The sequence below is a fragment of the Suncus etruscus genome, chromosome 14 (assembly GCF_024139225.1).
Source record: "Suncus etruscus isolate mSunEtr1 chromosome 14, mSunEtr1.pri.cur, whole genome shotgun sequence".
Taxonomy (NCBI): Eukaryota; Metazoa; Chordata; class Mammalia; order Eulipotyphla; family Soricidae; genus Suncus; species Suncus etruscus.
This window is the reverse complement of record NC_064861.1, coordinates 16238598-16264571: the sequence shown is the minus strand read 5'-3', so window position 1 is coordinate 16264571 and position 25974 is coordinate 16238598. Positions and strand designations below refer to the sequence as shown.

Here is a 25974-nt window from a genome sequence, read left to right as displayed (position 1 = left end):
AACTGTCCATGGTGATGGGGAAAAACAATTCAGAATATCAACACAATCCTTCTTAACATCAAAGATGCCTCTCCCATAACCTCACATACCTGTTAGAAAGGTCAGATTGAAGAAAGTAAAATGTTTAAAACAAAAGAACTCAGATGTATAAAGTTAGAGTTTCCTTTGATTCTTAAAGTGAATTCAGTTTGGGTCTAATGGATTTCCATTATGCCTTTAGAAGAAGATGATTTAATTCAGTTGACTGCAGGAAATCTCTGTCACTCTAAAGTTTAAGTTGTTTTTAAACAACTTTGATTTTCAGTTCAGTTGGAGGCAGAAATTCTTTCTTCTCTCCTTCTCCCCTAATTGCATGTATGTCTGTCAATTGAATTATGAAGGTAATGGGATGGAACAGGATTGTTAGATGTGGTTAATAAAAAGAGAAACTTCCTAGATAAATTTGAATTTGATGTAAACAACAAATGTCATTGTATATCTAAAATTATGATCATGATCTATATAAATGCATTGATTTTTTTCTAGATATTTTAGTCTGGAAAAGCATCCAAACTAGGGGAAAAAAACCTTTTTTTTGTTTACTTTTTTTTTTTTGGACTTTGGTCTACACCCGGTGATGATCAGAGGTTACTCCTGGCTACCTGCTCAGAAATCCCTCCTGGCTTGGGGTACTATGGGGAATGCCGGGGATCAAACCTCGGTCCATCCTGGGTCAGCCACGTGCTCCGACCCCAAAAAACACCGTTTTGTTAGCTCTGTTGGCACTGATATAACCTGCTTTTCATGATCTTTTTCCTGACCTATATTCTCACTAGCCAATAATAAATCTAGGTCACCTATGTTGTTTTGGATCCTTAGGTCCATGCAGTAAAATGTCACATTCTCAATTTTAGTGAAGTATTCTTAAATCTCTTTGAAACAAGCTGATATCATCAGGTGTTGAAAAGTAATGAAGATCTCAGATAAGGCTAGTCAGTAGTCCCAAGGTGTGCCCTCACCTCCACAAGAGTAGAAAATAGGGTATTTTAAAGGGTCATTTATTTTATTTTAAAGTCAAGAAAGTAATCTAAATTCTGAGCCTTGTTTTAAACTTCAGGATTGGTTCTTAAATCCATTTGTCTTTCTGTGATTGATTGACAAGAGTCTTCAGACCAAAGGCTGCCATGTGGATCTGTTGTAACAATCAACAGATGGATGGCCATGGTAGATGGCTGATGAAAGCTACCTCAGCAATTTGCCCTGAAGTTTCTACAGGGCAAGTGAAAACATACTAGATTTTGTGTGGTTTAGAAGAGGCTTCACAAATCTCTGTTAAACTCTGCTGCACTCTTTTTAGGCAAGTAGGAATTTTCTGGTTTTGCTTCTACACCACTGTGGGTCTCTCTAGAGACCCAGGATTTTGGGGCCACACCGGTGACGCTCAGGGGTTACTCTTGGCTATGTACTCTGAAATCCCTCCTGGCATGAAGTACCATGGGGAATGCCGGGGATCAAATCGCGGTCCATCCTGGGTCAGCCCCGTGCCCCAGCCCCAAAAATCACGATTTTTATAGGCATTTTCTAGAGAGTCTCAGTACTCTTTCTAGACGAGCTACAAAATTTTTACTGTGTACCATGGTAGACGGGGGAAAGTCTCGACAATATTTCTCCTTTCTAGGAGCTTAACAGAGTGAGTAAATCTGATTCTTCTCTGCTTTTTGATGTTCAACTGATCACAAGAATGAATCTCTAAAAGCAGCAGGTTCCTTCTATGCACTCACAATATCTAGGTACTTTCTTTATCTCCCTGATTTCTGGCTCTATGCTCAGAAATCACTCCTAGCAGGCTGGGGAACCATATGGATGCCAGAATTCAAACCACTGTTTTATCCTGAATCTGCTGTGTGCAAGGCAAATGTCCTACCTCTGTGCTATCTCTTCAGCCCATATCTCCCTGATTCTTTTATCATTTTTTTCTAAGGTCAAGAAATCTTTATCTACTTTATACTATTTGAAGTTTGGGAGTAAAAAGGTTAAAGAGAGACATTTTTTTATTTGCCCTCTATCTTATTAGTTGCTTATGGTATAATTTTTATTATTTGATTATGACCTTTTCTTAAATATACTATGAAGATTTCAAATATACAGCAAAAATGAAAAGGCTTTATAATTCATATTTAATAGTCCACCACCTCTATTTTCCCATTACATTTTAGCCCATTTTCTTATCACTTATCTATTTGTCTACCTCCATCACTTACCAAAATATATTATTTTCAGAAACACTAATTATTATAATGCTTTGTTGTTGTTTAAAATGTCTTTGTTGTTGCTTTCATTTTTATTGCTTCTAAATGCTAACCAGGAGCTGTTTTCCCCTTTTATTCAGTGACAAATATAATGGAAAATAAAGTCTCTGTAAAGAAAAGGTATCAGTTTGCTACATAATACAAAATGTACTATGTTTGGAGAGGCATCAAATAATACTTCATATCTCATCAGATATAATAAAGCAGTAAACAAATGTAAAAAACATTGAGAACTATCTCCTTATAAAAATTATCACCTAGCATATATTCTTTATATTTTATAATTTCTTCAATATATAATATTTAATTATTAGCCAAGATAAAAGGCTTTTAAAGGAGGCATGGAGGCACAATAACATTAATTATCTAACCAAAATAGGAAAGGTAAGAAGACAACTACCTGTAAATTGAATACGACAGCAAATTAATACACAGAAACAAAGCAGCTTTTTTTGTAAAAGTGAATTGAGATCTGATTTGGATGCAAAACACATAACTTTGTGTGTTGCTAAGATCATTCTCTGGACTGCATTCTGAGAGGCAGAGGTATATTGGGATTTTCTACTAAAGATTCATACAGAAATGAATTCATTCCATAGAAACCTGCTGTGCTTTGAAGGCTGCAATCTAGAGAGATTTGGAAGGATAGAATTTTACCTCCTCCATGAGCTATGGAATTTGCAATGCCCTCTGAGCTGACTCTTCTCACCCAAATCCAGTTTTCAGATATGTGAGCATATATACTAGATTCAAAGACAGAAAGTCAGAGTTTCTAGGACTGAGGAAACATCTCGGAGGTCAGGGATCTATACTTTGAATATTCAACGCCCTGGATTCAATCCCTTGTATCACCTGACACTCTCAAGCACCTCAGCATGTGGCCCAATTCTGCTCATCAACACACTTGGCCTAGTATTGCTGGAAAGGTCCCTAAGCTCCCTTAGCAGTTCCTGGGAACCTCTTCCCTCCAAAAAATAAGTTAAAATTTCTAACCTTTGGACATTCAATAATTTCTTGTAAAAATATCCCCCATTCAGGAGTATTATAGATTCGGTTTGAAAGAAGAACTTATATATGCCTGTGTACTCTGTGTGTGTGACTAGCCACACAATATCACTATTTATATTTGAGAAATACAAAATCAATCAGTAGATCAAAAAATTGCTATGTTGAAATTGAAATTGTGGGAAAAGACATCGATTAATATAATACATAGTGTATTATTTATGGTACAAGGGGAAAAGGAAGCAAAAAAGGCAATTTTATTGTTTTGGGTTGCACCCAGAAGTTCTTAGGACTTACTCCTGGATCAGCAGTCAGGGACTATTCCAGGGATCATAAGGGCTTTCAGGAGTCACATCTGAGTGGACTGATGCAAGGCAAATGCCCTACCTACTGTACTATCATGCTTGGCTCAGAAAGCAATTTTAAATAGATTGTCAGGTCTGGTCTTACCAAAAAAGACCATTTAGCAATTACCTATTTAAGATAAAAAGATGAATAATGTATGTAGATGTCTAGGGGAAAAGATAGGCTTCGGCTAAACAGAGCAGAGACAACTAAGAACAAATGGGAGAAAACAAAAAGAGATCAAAGAAGCCCAGGATGGTAAGGCCTTTCAGGCCACTTGAAGGAGTTCTGCTTTCATTCTGAGTGGGATAGGAAACCTCTGAATTGTTCTAAGCAGAAAAATAATTTTAAATAACATGGTTTAAAAGAGTCACAACAGTTACGATGCTAATCAAAAGTACAAGGGAAGGAAATGGTGAGAAGCAAGAGCATAAAGAAAAAAGTCATTGCTATAATCCAGATAAGAAAAGACAGTCAGTCCAAAAATGCTATGAATGCATAAGTACCTGAGTTAAATAAATACCTAAGACCCCTTGAATAGCTTCCAACCTCCACCACCAGTACTTCTGGATATGGCCCTCGTGACACCCCACATCATTGGGCCCAAGCAGCATGGCATTGCTGGGCTCAAACATTGGACCATTTATTCTGGTTGGCCAAATGGTCCAGGAGGAACTTGAGGCTCCCTGAGCATGAATTCCCTCCCTGAAAAGAAAACCAAAGATGTTATGCTTCTTGCCCAAGTTCCCCTGTCTAGTGCAGGGTTGAGCCAAGGTTTCACACAGATACTAAAAACAGTTGCTAAAAGTCACTTAAAAAATATTTTTTTATGTGACTAAAATCAGAAACACATAAAGTTGCTATCTTGAAAAATAAGTAAGATTTTTCTCATTTCTTACTTGGGCACACCTCCACCTCCCACTCATTTGACTTGAAACTGTCTCGATTCTATAGCCATGCAATGCTCTCCTCTATGGATTTACTTTTTAAAGAACCTTTGAAATATTCAGATAGAAAAGCTGTGAGAGAAAAATAAAAGTCAGATTTAAGATTTTCAGACTTAGGGAAGGAAGCATTGTCATTGATTGTTATTGGAAAAAACGTTAGCTGAGGAAGATCAAGAAGGATATTTTTATACAAGCAGAGAAGGAAACGTCCTTCTCCAAGGACACTTACTAAGTGTTCAAAGATGAACGTAAAATCATTTGAGGAGGTCCATTTTGAGTGACCCAGGTAAACTGATTGTGAAATACTTTGACTACCATGAGATTTTTTTAATATTTTTGAACATTTCTCATAATCTTATCTATGAATTGCTATTCTCATTGTCAACCTCATCCATTTAGTACACAATAGACATGACCAGGGTGGATTTTACTAGAAAACCACTTTGGTTAAGTATTTCCTTTGCTTGAAGGTCCTTGGGCACTCCCCAAGGACCATACAATAAAATCAAAATGTCTTAATCTATAACTAATGCATTTTATCATTATATACTATACATAAGAACTACTCTAGCTAAAATGACTCTTTCATTATTTCTCACACTAGATTTGTCTATCTATGTTTTATTATAACACACTATCTGAGTTTTTATGTCTATCAGATGCCATCTACCCTTTGCAGCCCATCGGAAACTCCTGTTCCTGCTGTAATAATTAAAGCTGAGAATGAGGTCTCTGTCTTTCTGTCTCTGTATCTCTGTCTCTGTTTCTGTCTCATTCTGTCTTCATTCTAAAAGGTCATGAAAGAAAGCTCTAAGTTTATTCTACTTTTAAAAGATACTTCAAGCCTTTATAGAAGTGTGATGTCTCTTGTACTGTCTCAGAAAATTGTCAACTCAAATGATAGCTACAGAACAATGACTAGTGGTGGTCCTTTATCTTTTCTTTCAACATCTTTCTTTAAATTGTTTTTTTTCTATTTAACTAAAGTAATTACAGCAAGTAAGACTTCTCATGAAGTCTTTGACTATAAGTCAGACTTGCAAAGTATGTATCAATGGTCTTCAACAATTAGTTGAATTAGTGTTGGTTCACAGGTGTAGATAGTTTGAAAACCATTGGTAAACCTTAGTTTTAACTACTGGTCTATGGACCAGTTTGTAAGACAAGTGCCAATCCAAAGGTATAGAAAGATGAAGGATGCTGGTTGGGGTGGAGTTGAGAAAAAGTGGGCATAAGGATTGGGAAAATATCTAGTTTATTCCAAATACTAGCCTAGAGACAGCCTAAGTTTCCTTTATATCAGAAAAAAATTAGGACTCTCCCTCTAGAAGAGTTTTTATTTGCTCATAAATCACTAAATAGCTCTCTGGAGATAACAATAAATCTGTTTATCATTAGGCTGATAACAGAAGAGGCAGAGTTGTTATAATAAAAAAAAAACAACCTCAGGGATAGAGGACTTTTATCCAAAGAAAGACATCACAATGACATGTGCCGAAACAGTGAATTACAGGATAGGTACCAGCATGAGATTATATGTACAGAGAAGGTCCAAAACAACAATGTACTTCCTGGTAAGAAAATATTCTTTCAACCACTTCCCTAAGTCAATATTACTACATCCACAGAGTTATTACCAAATACACAGATAAGGCTGAAGTGAATGTGAAGCTGTTTATAACGAGTGAATGCTTGAAAGAAAAATAGTTTTATGATTATTTTATTTACTGATAACCAGCATTCAGTCTCAAGGAAATGTCTGTTTATGGTCCCTAACATCAGGTATCTGAGTTCTAGTTTTAAGAATTCCAAACAATATTTAATTACCATCGGTCATTGGATGTTGTTTTAAGGATACATCCCTCTGTTTCAATTTACTGTACCCTTCAACTGGCTCAAGAAACCAGCAGATACACATATATAACCATATACCTACACATGCATTCCAATTATAAAAGTCTATATACTTGATATACAGTTAGTAATCAACTTATTCAGCAAAATGTATTGGACTCATGCTCTGTGTATTGTACTATAGATACAGAGGTAAACTTAACATAAACATGTGACATAAACATGTGACCAAGCCATCATGGAAATGCCAATCAAAGCATTCTGATTGGCTGTTTAAGGGAGAGCAGATAAAGTCAAGGGCAGACAGGTATTCGCTAGATCACCAAGTGGTATGGAGGCCCAGAGAGCAGAATATTTCCATGGAATAGAACAACCCTGTATGAATACACATGACTCATCTCAGAAAACAAAGGGAATTCAATATGCCAGGAGAACTCCATATAAAAATGAAAAAAATCCTAAAAACATAATAAATAAAGCCATGCCAATCTCATTTTAGTCTGTGCATAGGTTTTGTATAAAGTGCATGTTGCAAAGTCCCTTGGCCTAAAGCATATGAAGTTGAAGGTGCTCTTCTGACCTAGAATTGGAAGATATAAAGGAGAAAAATGAGAAAAATTAAGATGAAATCTTGGATACTCATCCATTCTCTTTGAAAGTGCTTAAATTACATGAGTTTTAGGATTTATAGTGTATATACACATATGTGTATATATACAGCTAACTCATAGATGGGACTGAAGAAAAATTTAAACTAACTGGTTGACTATAGATTCTTCCTTTCCTTTTTCCAACAACATTCTTTCCATTTTGTATACTGGTACTTGTGTCTTCTTTCACTCCCTCCCTTTCCTACAAGTCTAGAATGAGATCTTCTGCTCCATTGTGGCCAGAGGGTGGAGCTCCATGCTTTTGTGCTTTGTACATTTAATGCCCTATAAAAGAAAAAGTCAACTAATTAAAGATAACTTGCAGTGCATGCACGCACACGCACACACACACACACACACACACACACATACACATACACACGCGCACGCATGGGAACACATATATGCACACAAAGATTTAACTTCTTTGAGGCCTAGAGAAAGAAAATCTAGAATTAACCTCTGAAGGAGACTGATCTATGGAGAGAGCCAACTTAAAACTTTCTTTCCAATATAAAACTTTTCTGTGCCTCATTCATTACTACTATGTGCCTTACATATTACTGTGAAAGATTTGTAATTCACTTTGCCCACAATAAAAAAAAAAAACCTTTTCTTTCCAATATAGATTTGATTCTCAAACAATGCCTGTTTTCTTTATTTATTTCTTTATCTATTATTTCCATAAGAATTATGAATCCTTATAGATTTGGGCATGACTCATTAAATTCCAAACAGCTAAATTCATATGTATAAGTCATTGCCAGGAAACCTTGCCCTTAAGGAAACAAGTAGAATCCAACTGTCAAAAAGTCATCGGTTACTTCATTGCTCTGGGAAACACTGAAGTGATGGCAGCTAAGCTACTGAGGTAAGATTTGGTTTGCACGGGCTTTTGTGGTAACTTCCTCCTATAGTGGGAGAAACTGCCAGTAAAGGAAGAAAGGGAAATTTACATACCATAGCAAAGCTACTCTGCCAGCCCCTGTCTTAGTCACTGCCTGTATACTTGAGACATCCTGGGAAATCCCTGTTGGGAAGAGAAGAAAAGCTAAAATCACAGTTGCTGTACTTAGAACCATTTTCTCTATCATTCACATGCAAGAGTCACTACTGATCATTTTTCATGAAAAGCTAGTGCTGTGACTTTTTATCCTAAATTAACTGCATGTTCTTTCAAAAACTTTAGTATTTTAGGTCTCACCCCAAAAAGCCAAAGAGATTTGTTTTTCTCCCTTTCTCCTTGTTTTCCAAGACTCCAGGAAAAACAACTTCGATGGAACATTTGGTAGAGGGCACAGCTCGAATAAATAATACAGAACATTCTGAGAATGCTGAGGTAAGGACAAACGTTTCTAGGAGGTGAATTAGCGGTCTCTATAATTCATGGAATTTCTAATAATTAATTATGCAATAGTAAAGTTAAAACAACTGATTTTTTCCTTTAGCTAAGATTAAGCTCTGTTCTTTAACTTTAAACACTGTATGACAATGAAAAAAATATTGAGTGAGGGCTGTATTTTCTTTGACCCATCTGAGCCATTTCTTCTTTATACAGAGTGAAGTTGTATTCTGTCTAGATTTTTTTCACATATTCAATTCTATGAGCTCCATAGTTTTGCTCCAGATTTAGAAAAATTTTATTCAATGTATTATTTAATCAGGTTATCAAATTGCTTTAATAAACAATAGAAGATATGTTAGTAATAAGGAATCTGTAATATAATATACACATATGCAATACCACAGATTTTGTTCCATTACTATTTACTGCAACAGATACTCCCGAACTGAATGGAGGAATGAATGTAATTTCTAAAACTGTTTCAAAATAAACAAGGTGCACAAGAAATTTACGTATATTTACAGATTCTAATTCTAGCTTTGCAGTATTATAATTAAACTCAGAAGTTGATATGGATGTTAAGGTAAACAAGAAATAAATGTTCTAATAGTTCAAGTACAGGTCGCACATTATAGTAAATAAATTTTGTGAAAATGAAACTATTAGAATCAATGACTAAAATCATTTGTATTTTTTAGCAATACTAAATGCCTTCATTAACAACTAGGAAGTGAAACAATTACAAATTGAAGCAATTACAAAAAGCTCCCCTCCAAATTCTGTTTGATTTGTTTTGCTTGATTTAATTAATTGTTGGTGGTACTAGGAATTAAGCCTATGACCTCCTGCAAGCAGGCATATACTCTACTGCTGAGGCATATCCTTGGCCTTTCTTTCATTTGAAGAATATTTGTTGTTATGTTATAGTCTTTAATATACTCTTATCTACAAAGAAATCCCTCATTAAACATGAATGGTCAACAAAAAATTTATTACCATACTTTCTCTGTCTCTTAAAAATTTAATACATAGTTTTTCAGTAATTTTTAATTATCAAATCAAAATCAAGGGTCAAATTTATATTTATATTTCAATAATAAAATTATATATGAAAAATATGTTATATACTTAACTTTATTTTTGATTGAACAGTGATTTTTTTCTGATTATTCTTGTGTTTTTTTAATATTTGTTTTGGATTATTGCTCAAGTACTAAGGGAACTAAGAAGAGCTGGAGACTGAACCCAAGCTCCCACATATCTTTTTGAACCATAATGCCAATTCTAAACCAGATTATTTCTAATCTAGATTCCCAGAAGGCAGGGCCATACACAGATTATTTTTTATTAGCATCACTAAATGGAGAAAGAATACTTTGAGGATTCAGAGTACATATTCTAAACTCTGGAATAGGAGAAACTGGAACTTTAGTAGAAATTATGATACCCTGTGAGAGTTATTTAAGATGATGCTGTAATAAATTTGCAGAAGAATCTTATTCCAGGGGTACTGTAACAATGATACATGTCATTATTTATTAGTCTAAATCTTCAGGTTCATCCTTAAGAGTTAACTCTAATGCAACTATTGATAGGGGTGAAAATGGTGAATATGTGGTAATTTGTCTATTAAAATTAATGTACTACTTTGATGGGGGCTATTTCCATTGGAAGAAGTTAGTTATGTGTACATGCAGAAAGTGTATGGAAAATTTTAAAAACTTCCTTTCAGTTTTGTTGTGAACCTAAAATGGTTCTGAAAATAAAGTCCATTGGAGAAAAGAGAGATGTTGTGCTCTCTCCGTAGAAATTCTGGATCCATGTTCAGGATGCCCAGAACTAACATGTTCTCATAGTGATTTGTAAAAATCACTGTGCTAGAGAGTCTAGTTTCATAGTACCTCTCATGTGTGTTCAGATCTACACTAAGTAAAGATGGTTCACAACATATCTGTTATTTAGTCTGTTCAATCCAGAATGAGTTCCTTTTCTTGGAAAACTTTCAAAAAAATAGACAGCCCAATTGCAGAGATTTGTCACCTGAATTCTGTGACATTACTTCTAAACCATCACTTCTAAACCACTTCTAAACCAGTGACATCACTGACTAAACTAGTTTTTTGAAATAAGAAGAAAGTATTTTATGAATTTGTTGACCTATAGAACAACATTTATTTTATAATGTGGTCTTAATTTTACATAAGGCTGAATAAAAAGCTAAGAAAACGAAGAAAAGTGATTAGAGAGCTGTAAAATCTCATCAAACCCTAAAAACATTACAGTAAATAACCCATGACAAGATAGAAAAATAGTCTTAGAAAACATTTTGGGGGATCAGGGGAGAGTCTCCCAAGCAGTAGCAGGATTCTAGAATCTTCTACTGTCCATGCTGAAATGTTCTGTTGTTCCAACCCAGTGCTAGAAGCCATCCGAGCTACAGCCTGTGGTTACTGGGGGTCTGTACAGCCCTTGGATCAAATTAAGTTTCTTGCCGTTGCAATGCATGTATCCCTGGCCCCAAGCTATCTCTCCATTATAAATAATTTCTAAGGCAAAAAGACCATTGAAGTCACACAATGATTGTAAAAGAACAGTTCCTATAATCATCTCTAGCAAAGATAAAAATGTTTTTAAGATATTTCTTAATTATTCATTAATGTATTTAAGAAATTGCATGACAATATAGCCTAAAATTGAACAGAAGATTTAGACACTGCCCACAACACCCACCCCATTGTATTATGTATATAATTCAGAGATGACACATTTAGTTGAAAAAGACCATTCAGTTACAATAGAGAAGACATTTCTCAAGTGAGCTTTGCTGGTGGTTGAGTTAAACAGAAAACAGGCTGACAATTCCAGGGCTTCTGTGCTTTAAATGAACACAACACCCCCGTCCCCACCCCCACCCCTGCGCGCGCAACGCGCGCACACACACACACATACACACACACACACATAAAAATACACACACAGATCTTTAACTTTCACATGTTGCCAATGTTTTATTAGTAATCTAAATTTGTAATACTTGTAGCTTTATTCAGGTGGCTAGATAAAATTATACATAGAATACCCACATTTACAAAATAACTATATGCTATTCACTGAGATAACTAGTTGACTATAGTTTTAAAATCAGCCAGAAACCATTTATTAATTCATTTATTCTTTTAACCCAGGACTTCACACAAACTATTAACCTTTTAGCTATATGAATTGATCTTTATTTTTCCTTCATGTTCTACCACTCTACTGACTCTTTAGATTATTGATACATCAACAAAATCGACATTTTAGAAATGTTAACTCTGTAAATTCCTAAAAATATTTTCATGAGACTATCCTGTCTCAGGTAACTACATTCATGTATCTTGCAAAAGAATAAAAATCCAAATTTATAAAAATCCTATTTTAAAATATGCACTACAGGGCCAGAGCAATAGCACTGTAAGGCATTTGCCTTGCATGCTGCTGACCCAGGATGGATCCGGGTTCGATCCCATATGGCCCCCCAAAGCCTGCCAGGAGTGATTTCTGATCTCAGAGCCAGGCACCCCTGAGCCACCTCTGAGAGCTGCTGGGGGTGGCCCAAAAAACAAACAAACAAAAATAAACTGCTGAGCTACATTTATAAATTATAAAGATACTATTTTAGTAAATAACTCACAATATAAACTATAACATAGGGCTTTATTTTTAAGCTATAATCTAGAGTTTATTTAACTATAATATAAAGCTTATTGTATGAAAGACTATGGTGAAAGGATTGTTACTGCTAGACTAAGATCTTTTTATAAACCACAACAGAGAATTTGGTCAAATGTATGGAATTTATAGAAGACAACATCACCCTGCTTCTTAACTTACTGAGTGCTTAGCTTATTTCACCCATCACTTATTTATTTATTCATTCACTCATTTACTTATTTATTTATAGTGTGCTCAATCATCAAGAAGAAAGAATTTGACAAATTCTCTTGAACAAAAGATAAAATGCTTAGAAAAGCAGAGAAAAGAGGTAATTTAGAAATATTTGTTGAAGTAGCATGTTCCACACATAAGCTGAATGTATCACTCAGCACCATATTTGTTTTTGTTGTTGCCATTGTTGTATTGGGTCAAAGGATACTGCGCTGCATTTTAATTTAATGTTTTTGCTGCATTTGACAGCAAATGCTGTTTTTTATTATTCATTTCTTTGTTACTATGTCACTGTATTTTAGGCATATAAGAACCGAGAAACACAAAATTCATAATTATACACTTCTCAAAATGTCCATGCTTTCTCTATTTGGAACACAAGAGCCTCTCATCTCTTCCCTTTATTCTTTTCAATCTGATAAACATCTTGAAACTTTATTATGGACACCTTTAAGTATAGTTGAATTAGGTGCTGTGCTATCATGAGTTAGGGCATCCAATTGAATAGGGCACAAGGTCATCATTTAATAATAAAAAAATTGTTTCTAAAATGGAAGTGTGACTGATATTAACATGAGTTTTATTTAATTGTTTTATTTTATTTTATTTTGGTCTTTGGGCCACATCCGGCATCACTGGCTGTGAGCTCAAAAATATTCCTGGCAAGCTCGGGGGAATAGATGGGATGCCAGAAATCAAACCTGGGTCTGTCCTGGGTCAGCTGTGTGCAAGACAAATGCCTTACCACTGTGCTATCTCTTCGGCCCCTACCATGAGTTTATTTTTCTGAGTTTAATGAATGTTAGAATCTCTCTATTCTTTTTGATAGAGAAGTGTGACAATATTATCATTGTTTGTTGTTCAATTTGCATTGTTTTTCTACTTCATTCTATAAGCCACTTTCTGATGCTCTTTTTGATATTGCATAAAATAATGCGCCTTTCTAAAAAATTACTGAAACATAGCAGAGTAATGTAACCATAGAATAGAAATGCTAATCTCTCATATATCAACTCATCTGGTATTTCTATACTATATTCTATAGTTTCATGCAAAATGACTTTATTTCAGCAAAAGTTCTTAGTAATTGCCACTCTTACTTAGTACTAATCAGGATAAAGTCTTGTTACCTTTTTGTCATGTGTCTGTTTTTTTATGTCTTGACTCATATTGATAAATGTTAGTTAGCATCAATTTCTCCTAATGTAGGAAGTTGCAGGCTGTCCTTTAGAAGGAAATGAAAACACTAATCATACTGTTTCTTCTTTTTCCTATTAACACTTAACACTTCAAAATGTTTGGAACCTAAATTACTTCTAAACTTGCCTTATGACAACCTTTATTTCTTGAAAATCTTTAAAGAAAGTGATATGATCCATTCATTGAGTATATGTTACAAGTTCTGTGTTAATTTGACAAAGCACAATATTGTGAGCAAATGAAAATCGTTTCACAGGTTTTGAAATGTTAATATCATCTATTTTTATGAAGCTGGAAGAGGGCCAGAGAGATAGGACAGAAGGTACGGCACTTGCATTGTCCTGAGTCCCAGTTTGACCCCTTGCACAGGTGCCATTAGAGACACTCCATTCTGCCTAGGAGTGATTCCCCAAGTAGAGAGACAATTTCAGCACCACTGATTATGGTCCAAAAACCAAAATAAAAAGATGAAAGAAATATTTTATAGCAATCTATATAAGAAAAATATGGAAATGTCTAAAAATTGTATATAAAAATAGAATAGGGAAAATTATTTATGATTTTTACTAGATTTTGGTTGAATTAAATAGGAATAATTAAGCAAAGTAAAAAGATACTGATAATGTGTCCAACAGACTTACCAAGATTTATCTAAGACTTGACAGTTTTTAGATGTGATCTAATTTATCCAAAGGTGGGTTTGTGTTCAATTCAGTTCCTTCTCAACCCAACAAAACTTGCAGAAGGGGGCCCTGAACTATAGCACAGCAGTAGGGCATTTACCTTGCAAGTGACTGAATTGGGGACAGATAGGGGTTCGGTTCTCGGTATCCCAAATGGTCCTGGAAGCCTGTCAGGAGCGATTTTTGAGCACAGAGCCAGGAGTAACCCCTAAGAGGCCCCAGGTGTGGCCCCAAAACAGACATACAAACAAAAAAAAAACTTGCAGAGGAAAATTATCTTTGGGTTTTGCAAAATCTCAGTACTTAAAAGAAGTGACTTGAAGGTCAGAGAAATACAGTAGGTAAGGCAATTCCCTTATATGTGACTTGCCCAGGTTCAATTCTCAAAACCCATCTGGTTGTTCAAGGTCACCAGAAGTGATCCCTGAGCATAGAGCCAGGAGAAAGCTCTGAGCACTGCTGGGTGTGTTCCAAACTCATACTTTACCCCATCCTCAATGTGATTTGAAGGACAAGGAGACTGGATATAGATAAGTTCTTGCACGCAGCCAACCTGGGTTCAATCCTCAGCACTGCATATGGTCCCCCAGCTCCCAAGACACATAAGGAGTAAGCCCAGAATGGTCAGGAAGCTCTCTCATACCCCCCCCCACAAAAGATTAATTTGATTTTAGTCAAACTTAGAAATGGGTAGCAAACCTTTGTTGATTTACCAAATTTTAATAATTTCAGCTCCTGGAAGTTAACCAGCAATGGGATCAGCAATTTAGAAATATGAGAGCATTATATGAAAAAAAGGTAAAGACCTCTCTGTGTCTTTGGAGTTTGTTTCATTTGGTAAAGTAGAGGGTACAGCATTCTTACTGATTCCAGCTGAGGGAGATGTGTGGCATGCATCTTTTGAAAGGTAGCAGGGATGGGTGGCAAATAAATTATTGGTGGTTTGATACTAAAAAGAATGGCAAAGGAGTAGTACTAAAAATATTTCTAGAGCTGTCTCTGGAGGGTTTATGCACTCTTTATTATGACTCAGAAACTATTCTGGCATTAGCCTTGTTACCTACCAGCAATGGTAAATATATCGAGATATATTTGAGGTGAGTCTTAGCTTCAAGTTCACCCTAAGGAGAGTCTTAAATTAGCCAGCAAAAGCCATGTTCCACAAACACAGAGACAAATAGCAATAATTGTGAGGGAAAGGGGATTTCCCCTCTCCTTGCTAAAGTTCTCTGTCAAGCTTTGATGGGAGAGAAATTTGGGGATACTAGAATTTTAAGTAGGTGAAAGTGCATGTAAAATTTGCAATCATTCCATGTATCAAATAAGAGCGAGAAAAACGGAAAAAGAAAAGGGAGAAAGTAAATTCCCCTAAATAATTCAGAATTAAGAAACTTGACCACAAGTGAGTAATACTTAGTACTGCTTGCTTCTTCCCCATTTTGATACTCACAGAATTATTGAATTTGGGAAATGTCGCCACTCCAGGGTCAAGGTCACTTTGTAATTTACCTTTCCGGGGCAAGCTTGGAGTCTCCAAATCTGAAAGCCCATGAGCCCCAGTTAAGTGGCTTGGCGGGCCAGATGGTGGCTAGAATTCCCATGCCCAGGGAATACCAGCGTGCACTCTGGCTTTTCTCTCTGGACCACTGTCACGCTGGTGAATTAACTGGCCTTCCTTAGGTGGCCTAATCCTGGAGGTCACACCTAAGACAAAGAACCTGTTGTGCTTAGGGCAGCATCCTCTCTATGCCAACCCTCTCAGCCCTTTTTAGTTTCTTAGAATCTCTCAGAGCTTTGGGTGCGCAATTAGGTGGGCAGTGGAGTTTGGAAGTGTGGAAGAAGCTAGAAACTGGTGATTATTTTAGCAAAAGTTCCTTTTTACATGCAAATAGCTGGAGCCTTAGGGGGCTGAATGACTGACTAGTGGGAAGCGGAAACTCTTCGCGACTTCTAGGACTGGTCTCTAGAAACTCAGAGAAGAAAGAAAACTATGTCCTCAAACTCTTTCACGTCTTCTCCAGGTCGCAGACCTGAAAACGAAACTGGACTTGACGGAGAGATTGTTCAGCGCGCTGGACCCGGAGCTGCAGCAGCGATTCTGCTGCACCGGGCTTCGGGAGCTCAGTCCGGAGGGGCAGCAGCGCAAAGAGGTGGGCACGCGCCTGAGCCTTAGGTAGCCTCGCCTGCCAGCCTGAAACACACCTTTCACTTTTAGGACAACTCTTAGATGCTCTGCAGTGCTCCAGCACCCCCAAATAAATTCAACTTTCCGGGATCCAAAGCAAGTGGTTACGCTCAGGCTTTGCCAGCTTTAGAGAATGGATCTATAATATTTCGAAAGCAGTTGAGCCAAGGAGCAAATAGTTTTTTGGTGGGGATATTTTGCCCCTTTTATTTTTCCAATCAATTTATGATTTTATTACTCATGTTAATGATACTGGGAAGCTGTGATTTCGTACAGCTGCTTTTCGGCAAAGGAGAGCTGATTTTTTCAATCACGAAAACATTTTACAGTAACTGGTCAACTATTACACTTTCTAAAAGTGTATTAGTATAATATAAGTAATATGATGTAATTAATATAATATATAATACAGGTTTAGAATGATGCACAACTGGAACGTGGTTTGATGCATGACTTAACCCCACCTCCAAATTTTTTTTAAAAATCACTTTTTAAAAAGTGCTTCAAACTCACGATTTCACTAACATTTTCAAATCACTTATAGGGAAAAGGTTTTGCCTTTTAAAGATGAGAAAGAGAGGGCTAAAGCGGGTAGGGCGCTTGCCTTGCATGCCGCTCGCTGACCTGGGTTCAGTCTCTGCTTCCCATATGGTCCCATGAGCCTGCAAAGAGTGATCCCTAAGTGCAGAGGCAGGAGCTGTTGGAGCTGTTGTGGCCCCAAAACAAACAAAAAAAATTAAATAAAATAAATATTTTTAGATGACTTGGAATGGCTGGCCAAGGAATAGCAGAGCTGATGGAATTTAAACCTGGTGCTAGATTTTTAGATTCAAGGTCCCATTTTATTCCTGCCACAAACCAGACAATGGCCACTGAAACAGTTTCTCAAAAACACACTCTGGGTTTTGCTTTAAGATATTGGATAATATCGATTGGAAAAGAAAAAGAAGAAACCCCTTAAACTCTCATGGTTTCTCTATTTTTTTGTAGATAGACTTAGAAATATCAAGATGTAAAAAAAAATCTGAGGAGACTCTAGAGGCATTGGTTGAACTTCCAACCAATCTCATTCTGAGACCGTGTAATGGGTGGCCTCAGAGTAGACAGGGTCAGCCCAGAATTTCCTAACTTACTGGGACTCTGTCATAGTGAGTCAGACAGCTAAGGTGTAGCACTTCCCTTTGGGCACTATGCTAGTATTTTCCTGGTCCAATCATACCATGACTAGGAACTATGTTCCCCTTGCTCTCCTCCACCCCCAAAGACTGGATGATTTTTTTGAGTCATCATAAATGATAAAGGGATTGGTTCTTTTGTTAAACACAGACAAAAAACTTGGTGCATTTACAACTATAGACAAAGATCCCAGAAGCTTTGAATCCTGGTTCTGCTTGCTGAGGGATAGAGAAGGCTGTATACAGAAAGAAAAGGTCACACTCAGCTGGGCCAAACAAATTAGGCTTAAGTCCCTCAAATTCCAATTGGTTGTCTAACATGCAAATTTGATGATGCATTGGTGGAGGAAGGACTGGTTGACTCCAGTCCTGGATCATCTGTGGCTGGATCATCAATTTCTTCCAGGAGGAGGATGTGAATTGACACAGGAAAACTGAACAAGTATCCCTCAACATGGTTGAGACATCACTCTTCTCTCAACTAGTTCTGTGTTACCCTGACCTGTGCATTTCTTGGTTTGGGGTTTCCTTTCTTGAGTGTTTTCTGCTTTGGGGGTTTGAGGTTTTTCTTTATTTGTTTGGTTTTTCATTTGGGGTGGACATGCCCAGCAGCAATCAGGGTTTACTTTGAATCTCAGGCATCACTCCTGGCAGTAGAGCTCATGTGATGCCCATGATCCAATCAGTCAAGGCCAGCTCCTTAACTACTGGCCCCTTGGTTTACAATTTAGACAAAAGCAAATAAAATGCTTTCATTTTTAAAGAACATCACCTAAAATAGACTTTTTAAAAAGGGTCTTTGGCCTAAAAGATATATGTGGCCATACCACTTGTGCTCAAGGAACACTTATGGCAGCACTCAGAGAAGCATTTGTGGTTCTGAAGAACAAATCCAAGTCAGCCACATGCAAATACCTTATCTGCTGTTTTGCTTCTCTGGTTTTAAAATAGATTTCTTAATATAGATGAGTTAAATTTATTTTATTATAGGATATCAATTATGAAACTACCAAATATATATATAGTTACTTTCTCATTTTATTTAACTAGATTCTGTAATATTAATTTTATTAAGTTAAAATTTCAATCTCTTGGCATGGGATATAGCTCAACACTAGAGCACTTGTCTTATACATATGAATTCAATCCCTTTATAGACACACACACACACACAACACACACACACACACACATCTAATAAAATGAAAGCAAATCTCCACTAAGAATCCAATTCACTTTCTCAGTTTACTATCTACAATATAAATTTGACTACATTTATATTTAGAGCCTGAATTTAGAGCCTATTTATACCTGAACAACAAGTCCTATTTTAGTTACCTAGGACTCTGGAGATCATCTGAAACTTTAATGAATGATGATGTTATAGAGGTACCAGGTACTGAACTCAGTCTCCTATATGAAAGGCCTCAGCTCTGCCACTTGAGTCACATCTCAGCCACTACCAGGGGCAAGTGTGTGTTTATGTCTTGTTTTCCTAGTTTTCTTCCTCTCCCTCTCTACTTCTTGTTCTCTGCAATACAGAAAAAATCATTCTTAGGCTTCGGGATACTGAGTATTTTTATTGCAGTGATTATTTATTATCTTAAGAACCATGAATTTTACTGAGCACATTATCTATTAACAGAAACCATAGGAATCAGCTTATTTTATTTATGGACTTGACTATTGATAGTGAGGATTAAAGATTTTTACATCATTTCCTGGGGATTTTCATATCATTTTCAGGGGGCGGGGCTCAGAAAAGTTAGGAACATTAAGGAGAAAAGAAAAATTTCTTGTACCATATCTTGTTTCATCCAGGAATATGATCTCAATGCCAAGTGAAAAATTTGGCAGATCCTTTTGCTTTTACCTGTTTTTATTAGTATCCATCCAATATCATCTTGATCTAATTTTTCTGCTTTTTACTTCAGAAGGAAAAGGAAGACATAAGTGAAGAGTTGCATGACTTGAAGAAAGAGAATATGCTTTTAAAGGAAAAAAATGCCCTCGCAAATAAGAAGAAGGAACATTACGAATGTGAAATAAAACGCCTCAATAAGGTATCAGAGCAGGTCAAATGGGGGTGATAACAGAGATAACTCTATAAAAAGATCATATTCCAGACTGAGAGTCACCAAAAAATAATTCCTACTCCAATGGGGCTTTCAGGCTGCCACAGGAGTCTCTCCATAATTTTAGAAATCTCTCCTACTACAATTTTTAGAAAGTTCTGCTTGGCTAAGGAAACCTAAAAGATTCATGTTCCTACAAATAATCATCATGAAAAAGAGAAATAAGGAGAAGTGAGAGAGGATAGCCAAATGTTGGTTTTGTTTTTAGTTTAGAATAACTATGTAGCTATATGAAAATGATAGCATTTCTTTCTGTCAACCACAAAAATGATCCTCCGAAAACAATATTCTCTTTAAAACCATCCCTTGTTGCTCTGAGTGTTATGTAGACTGCATGGAAGCAGGCTAAATGCACCCCTAGACCCCACACCCCCAAGGCTGAGGTGGTTGCCTTTCCAAGAATCAATATAAAATTCACCTCTGAATGGATCGGGGTGGAGGTTATGTCTCTTGGGAATATCCAAGTAAATTGATGTTTTTTGTTCCAACTTTATTGCAAGGTATTACCTGTGAATTGCTGCAAAGCAATTCATTGGAATGTACATTCATTGGTGTGCACATGTGTTTTATAGACAAACATTTTATTTTCTTAGGGCAAGTATCACAAACTTATTCAGGGAATAACTTGAAAACACTGCTGCTAAGTTTTAAAAGCCGAATTATGGGTGGGCCAGATAGTTCGTGGTTGAATTTAGATAGGTACTATTCAAGTTCAATATTTCTTGACCAAAGCCACAAAAATGATATTCTAGAATAAAAATAGGGGGTTGGAAACACGCTTTGTGCTTGTACTTTCGAATTGTGCAATCACATTGTAATTAACTACTGTTTAGAGATGTCATTTAAATATCCTCAAAGGGTTAAGTGGCCTTGAAAGAGTACTTTAGAAGTGTTATGTTTAATCTATTTGCAAGACAAATTATTGTGCAGGAGAAAAGAGGAAATGGAGATTGGTTTCATGAACAATGTAATTCTCTGTCCTCTAAAGGAAAAAAAAATACTAAGAGAACAAATTCAGGAAAATGAATCTTCCTTTTTTTCAAGCTTGAATCCCTTCCCCAAATGAATTAAAGTCACTAACATTAACTGAGATTCTTTTTGAAATCATTCTCATTTTTTATGTTTCTCTTGTCCATTTTCCTGAATGTATACATTAGCTTATAAAAACAGTAAAAATAAGTAGTCAAGAAATTATTCTGCTCGTGTCCAAGTGAACATTCAGTTTTATGCATCTGTATTTATCATTTTCACAATACATGAAGTTAAAAAATACTAATTTTTATTCTGCTTTCTATGACTAAATCTCACTGGAAAAAAATAAATTTCAGTAAATATTTTGAGAAATATCAACTCTATAGGACTTTTCTCTTATGTTAATTCAAATTACATACTATAAATCTGGTATTTACTATTTTTCTTTGAATTTAAAACTACTTCATATATGTCATATGCTTATTATATTGTTTGTTTGCTGTCTAGCAATCAGGTAGGATTTTGCAGGGCTGGCTGCTATATTAAACAAGAGTGAGAATTGAAAGCTCTTAATACTTATAGGGGTCTATGAATGTGGTTAGTTATTCTTGAAAGGCAAAGCACAAAAGGAACATCTAGGTTGAAAGCATATTTTCAAATTTATAATAATTTTATAATTTATAATTTATAATAATGCAGTAAAAATATAATTTTGATATATAAATACTAAAAGAAGAGACTCAGAAAGTCAGTAGTCATAATGCAGTAGTTATTATGTTGTGCTGAGCTTTTTCTATTTTGTTCAGTGATCTATTCTGAGTCCTACAGAAGGACCTTGCTCTTAAATATTTTTAATAGATTGTTAAATAACTTATTAGGTACATAAAATGTTCAATGACCAACTCTTAATCTGAAATTAATGTTTTAAGAGACAAAATGTATTTAATACAAATAATGGACAATAAAAGGATGTTCAAACAGGAAACATTTTCTTTCCCCACAGCTACACTTTAATCTGTCTTGTTAAAAAATATATAGATTAAAAAAAGTGATGAGATATGAGGTTTTTTTCCTCACTTAGCACATGCATTAAGAGCTCGTGAACTGCAGAAAAAAAATCATACCATTATAATAATTTTTTCTTTATTCTTTTTTTCTTTTTGGTTTTGGAGCCACACCTGGTGGTGCTAGGTGTACTACTGACTCTGCACTCAGAAATTAATCCTGGTAGGCTTGAGGGACCATATGGGATACCAGGGATTAAACTCAGGTTAGTCACAAGCAAAACAAACTCCCTACCTGCTGTGCTCTGAACCCATTTTTTTTTTTCCCTTAAACACTGAAATAAGTCGAACTTACTCAAAATGTTGATTTATGCAGTCAGTTGTGCAAACCCTCAACCCGGGCCTAGAGTTTGGAGCCTGTTTCTCCTTGCACAAACTGCCTGTTTGCTGAGCCATTCACCCAGAAATTTGTAAGATGTCAGCTTCATAATTAACATATGGTTTTCAGAAGTCCACACAAGTATGTGCACTCAATTCTGCTTATTAGCTTTGAAGGAACTACCCAGAGGCATTGTTTTTCATCCAGTTCTGGAAAAGCCAGATGTTTTGACTAAAGGGGAAAAATTACCTGAGGCTAGGCAACCAATGCCACCCACGGGCAAAACTGATTTGTCTGAGGTCTCACGATGGGGACCCAGATGGAAATCTGTTTAGTATACTTCACCAGAGCTGATAGTGCCTACTTTAGAACAGTTACAGGGATTTGCTCAAGAAAATTGGAAAATCCCAAGAGGTAACCATTGACTCGGCTGCAAATATTTTAGGAGAATAGCATGAAGGATAGATCTAGAAATTTAAATATAACAAGACCATAAAAAGTATCTGTTTGGGGGGCCGGGCGGTGGCGCTGGAGGTAAGGTGCCTGCCTTGCCTGCGCTAGCCTAGGACGGACAGCGGTTCCATCCCCCGGCGTCCCATATGGTCCCCCAAGAAGCCAGGAGCAACTTCTGAGCGCATAGCCAGGAGTAACCCCTGAGCGTCACAGGGTGTGGCCCAAAAACCAAAAAAAAAAAAAAAAATGTATCTGTTTGGGCTGGAGAATGTTGTAGCAACAAGGCACTTGCCTTGCATGTAGCTACTTCAGTTCAATTCCTAGAATTTATAAAAGTGACCTCTGAGCCTAGAACTTAAAATAAGCCCTGAGTTCCCCCAGATGTGCCCCACTCCCCCCCGAAAAGACCTATTCAAAGAACCATAGTTTTTTTTTTTGTTTGTTTGTTTTGTTTTGGTTTTGGTTTTTGGGCCACACCCGTTTGATGCTCAGGGGTTACTCCTGGCTATGCGCTCAGAAATCGCCCCTGGCTTGGGAGGACCATATGGGATGCCGGGGGATTGAACCGCGGTCGCGATCTCCTTGGCTAGTAGCGCTTGCAAGGCAGACACCTTACCTCTAGCGCCACCTTCGGGGCCCCTCAAAGAACCATAGTTCAGTAGTTTTCTAAAGTGCTGTTTCATGGAGTAGTACTGAACTATAGATGTGAAATGGTGAAAATTTCTAGTTATAGGATATAAAAAGTAGCATATTCAATTATTGTGAATCACTGGTTTCTTCGCCTTTAATTTTGCTCCAACTAACCTATTAAAAAATTTAGAACTTACAAAATTAGCTATTATGTTTTCCTGAATTCTGTCATTAGCCAACCTCCTTAGCCTCACAGATAGCCAGGAGAGCTGAGTAATTTTTATGGAGAAAGGACAAAATCCCTATATAAAATACATATAAGCTAGAAAATCAGAGAAAAGAAAATTACTCATGGAAGTTACATTAACAATTCTAAACTAGTGGGGCTGGAGGTGGGGCCCAGCAGGTAATACAGCCTTGTATGGAGCAAACCTAGGTTCAATCCCCAACATTTCTCCTGGTGCCCTGAATCTACCAGGAGTGATCCCTAAGCTCAGCCAGGAATATTCTATGAACGTAGCTAAGTATGGCCTGAAAAAGACAATAGCAATATATAAATAAAATTTATTCAGGTGAGTTCATTTGATATGCTTGTAGCAATTTTGGAAGAATTCATCTGACCTAATGTGGGAGCTCTTAGATCACCAGCACACTTGTCTCGTAACATAGGCACTTCAGAATGCCTTGAAAACCAACTGTGCATTTTCCGAGTGTGGTTTGGGGAAGTTCGATATGGAGTGCAGTCAAGAGGAGCTGAGAACAGAAATGGAAGTTCTCAAACAACAGGTAAGAAATGAAAAGCAGCTGATCATGTGGGGAACAGAGGATCTACTATTCATGATCCCTGGAATATTTTTGGAAGTTTTAGTTTTCAAAACTCACTCCAGGTTTGGAGCATTGATTTCATTACAATTATCTCCTCTTAAAGCTTGATGCAAGTATATAAATAATCTTGTCCAACTCATACTTTCTGAAAGAGAGAATAAGTTCTAACAAATGATTTGCCCAAGATCACACAGTTAATAGAGGGGCATATAAATTAATTTTTGCTGAGATCCTATGAATGCCAGGTCTAGAGGGTTGCATATAGACTTGATTTATTTTAAAAAGACTATGAACTCAAAACTCATTGACCTGCTGGCCTCTATGGCTTCAAACAATAATGACAGTTGTAAAGGAACATCTGCATATTTAGTAAAAATCACTGATGATTCAGGTCTACCATCTATCCTCACATACATGGCATGAGCTAGCAATTAACTGATGTTTTTCTTTATTCACTTACCCAACCTTACTCACTGCAAGAAAGAAAGCAATGGGAGCACAGGATTCTCTCTTTAAGCTTCTGTGTCTATCTGTAGCACATCTGTTGGAATATAGTATAACCTACTATTTGGTCTATATTTAGTTCATCCATCTAGAATTGGCCACCCATGAACATCACATCTCTTCCTGTAGGAAGTTAATTAAACTTATGTAGGTAAAGGGCTATAGTAGTTCATGGGTATGATTTGTTGGCTTTTATGCTTTAATTATGTGCCAATTACAAGAAGTCTTAGAGAAACATATGGAAGAATTCAGCCATCCCATTAAAGTAGTCTATTTGTAAATCCAACAAATTCAGAATTCTGGAGATAAAGTACTGATAGGAAAGCTGATTCTTTTTCTCCTATCAACTCTATTAGAAAAATATGATTCATTTCTTCCAGGATCAAATTCTAGCTTAAAAATCATCCCAGGGGAAAATAGGAGTAGTGTTCAGCTCCACCCAAAATTCTCAACCCCTAAAGCACCATGGGTGCTAGCCAGATGCCTCTTAAAAACAAATCCTGCTATGTTCTGACACTTGGATCATCTTCCATGCTCTCATGTAATGCAGACCACATGTGAGAGTCAACTCACACATGGAGTTCTCAGTAATGGTTTAGCTCATGCTTGACACAAACAATGACAGGTATTCTTTTTTTTTTTATAATCCCCAAGTAAAGCGCAGAATCTGTCTCCAAAATTTTTGTGTGGCTCTTTTGCTACTTTCTGCACACACACACACACACACACACACACACACACACACACACACACACACTTTAACTGTTCACATTTCCAAATGGGCACCTGCAAGCATTACATCAAGTACCACAGGAAACATGAAAGTGTTTAAATTCACAAAGAAACTGAGCTAGAATCTTAGCCACCTGACAAACATGATGACATCCATGTCAGTGCTGCATTTGATAAACTGCTCAGTTCTGATTAGATGACCATCTCTCATTTGAGATGTGTTAGGCAACTGTTTGTAGATTAACTTTAATATGCCTGGAATTGAACCTCAGCTCTCAAACAAGATAACAAAACATCAGCTTGATTAGGTATAATTCTCTCTCACAAAGTTTCTGGTGAATAAAATATTTAAGACTATCTATATACTCATATATACACACATACCCCATATATAGTACCGAACATTTTAGAGCTAGAAATATAGCATACTACATAGCACCATAAAAGATACTGGCCTTGCATGCTGCAGACCCAGGTTTGTTCTCCTGAGCACTAACAGGAGTGATTCCTGAGTACAGACTCAAAAGTAAGCCTTGAGTACAGCTGGGTGTGTTCTCCAACACCCCTCCATAACAAAATTCAACATATAAATATATATTCATATAAAATGTTTATTTGGGGGACTCTATTGCCATTTGTCTATTATTATTGATTTATAATTTATAAAGCTCTAAGAGGGGCCAAGTTGATTATATTGGGCTCATATGTCTGACTTGGACCCAGTCATTAGCATCAC

At 36.5% G+C, this 25974-nt stretch overlaps 1 protein-coding gene across 1 annotated transcript in view; it reads left to right on the top strand.

Moving 5' to 3' along the window:
- The window catches only part of TNIP3 (TNFAIP3 interacting protein 3), a 54024-nt gene that overhangs the window by 8961 nt on the left and 19089 nt on the right, over positions 1-25974 (top strand). The window contains exons 2-7 of the mRNA XM_049787334.1: positions 8345-8428; positions 12378-12458; positions 14977-15042; positions 16266-16394; positions 19539-19667; positions 23847-23963. Coding sequence (XP_049643291.1) covers positions 8366-8428; positions 12378-12458; positions 14977-15042; positions 16266-16394; positions 19539-19667; positions 23847-23963 — 585 coding nt within the window. The 5' untranslated portion in view covers positions 8345-8365. The remainder of the gene's footprint in view (positions 1-8344; positions 8429-12377; positions 12459-14976; positions 15043-16265; positions 16395-19538; positions 19668-23846; positions 23964-25974) is intronic.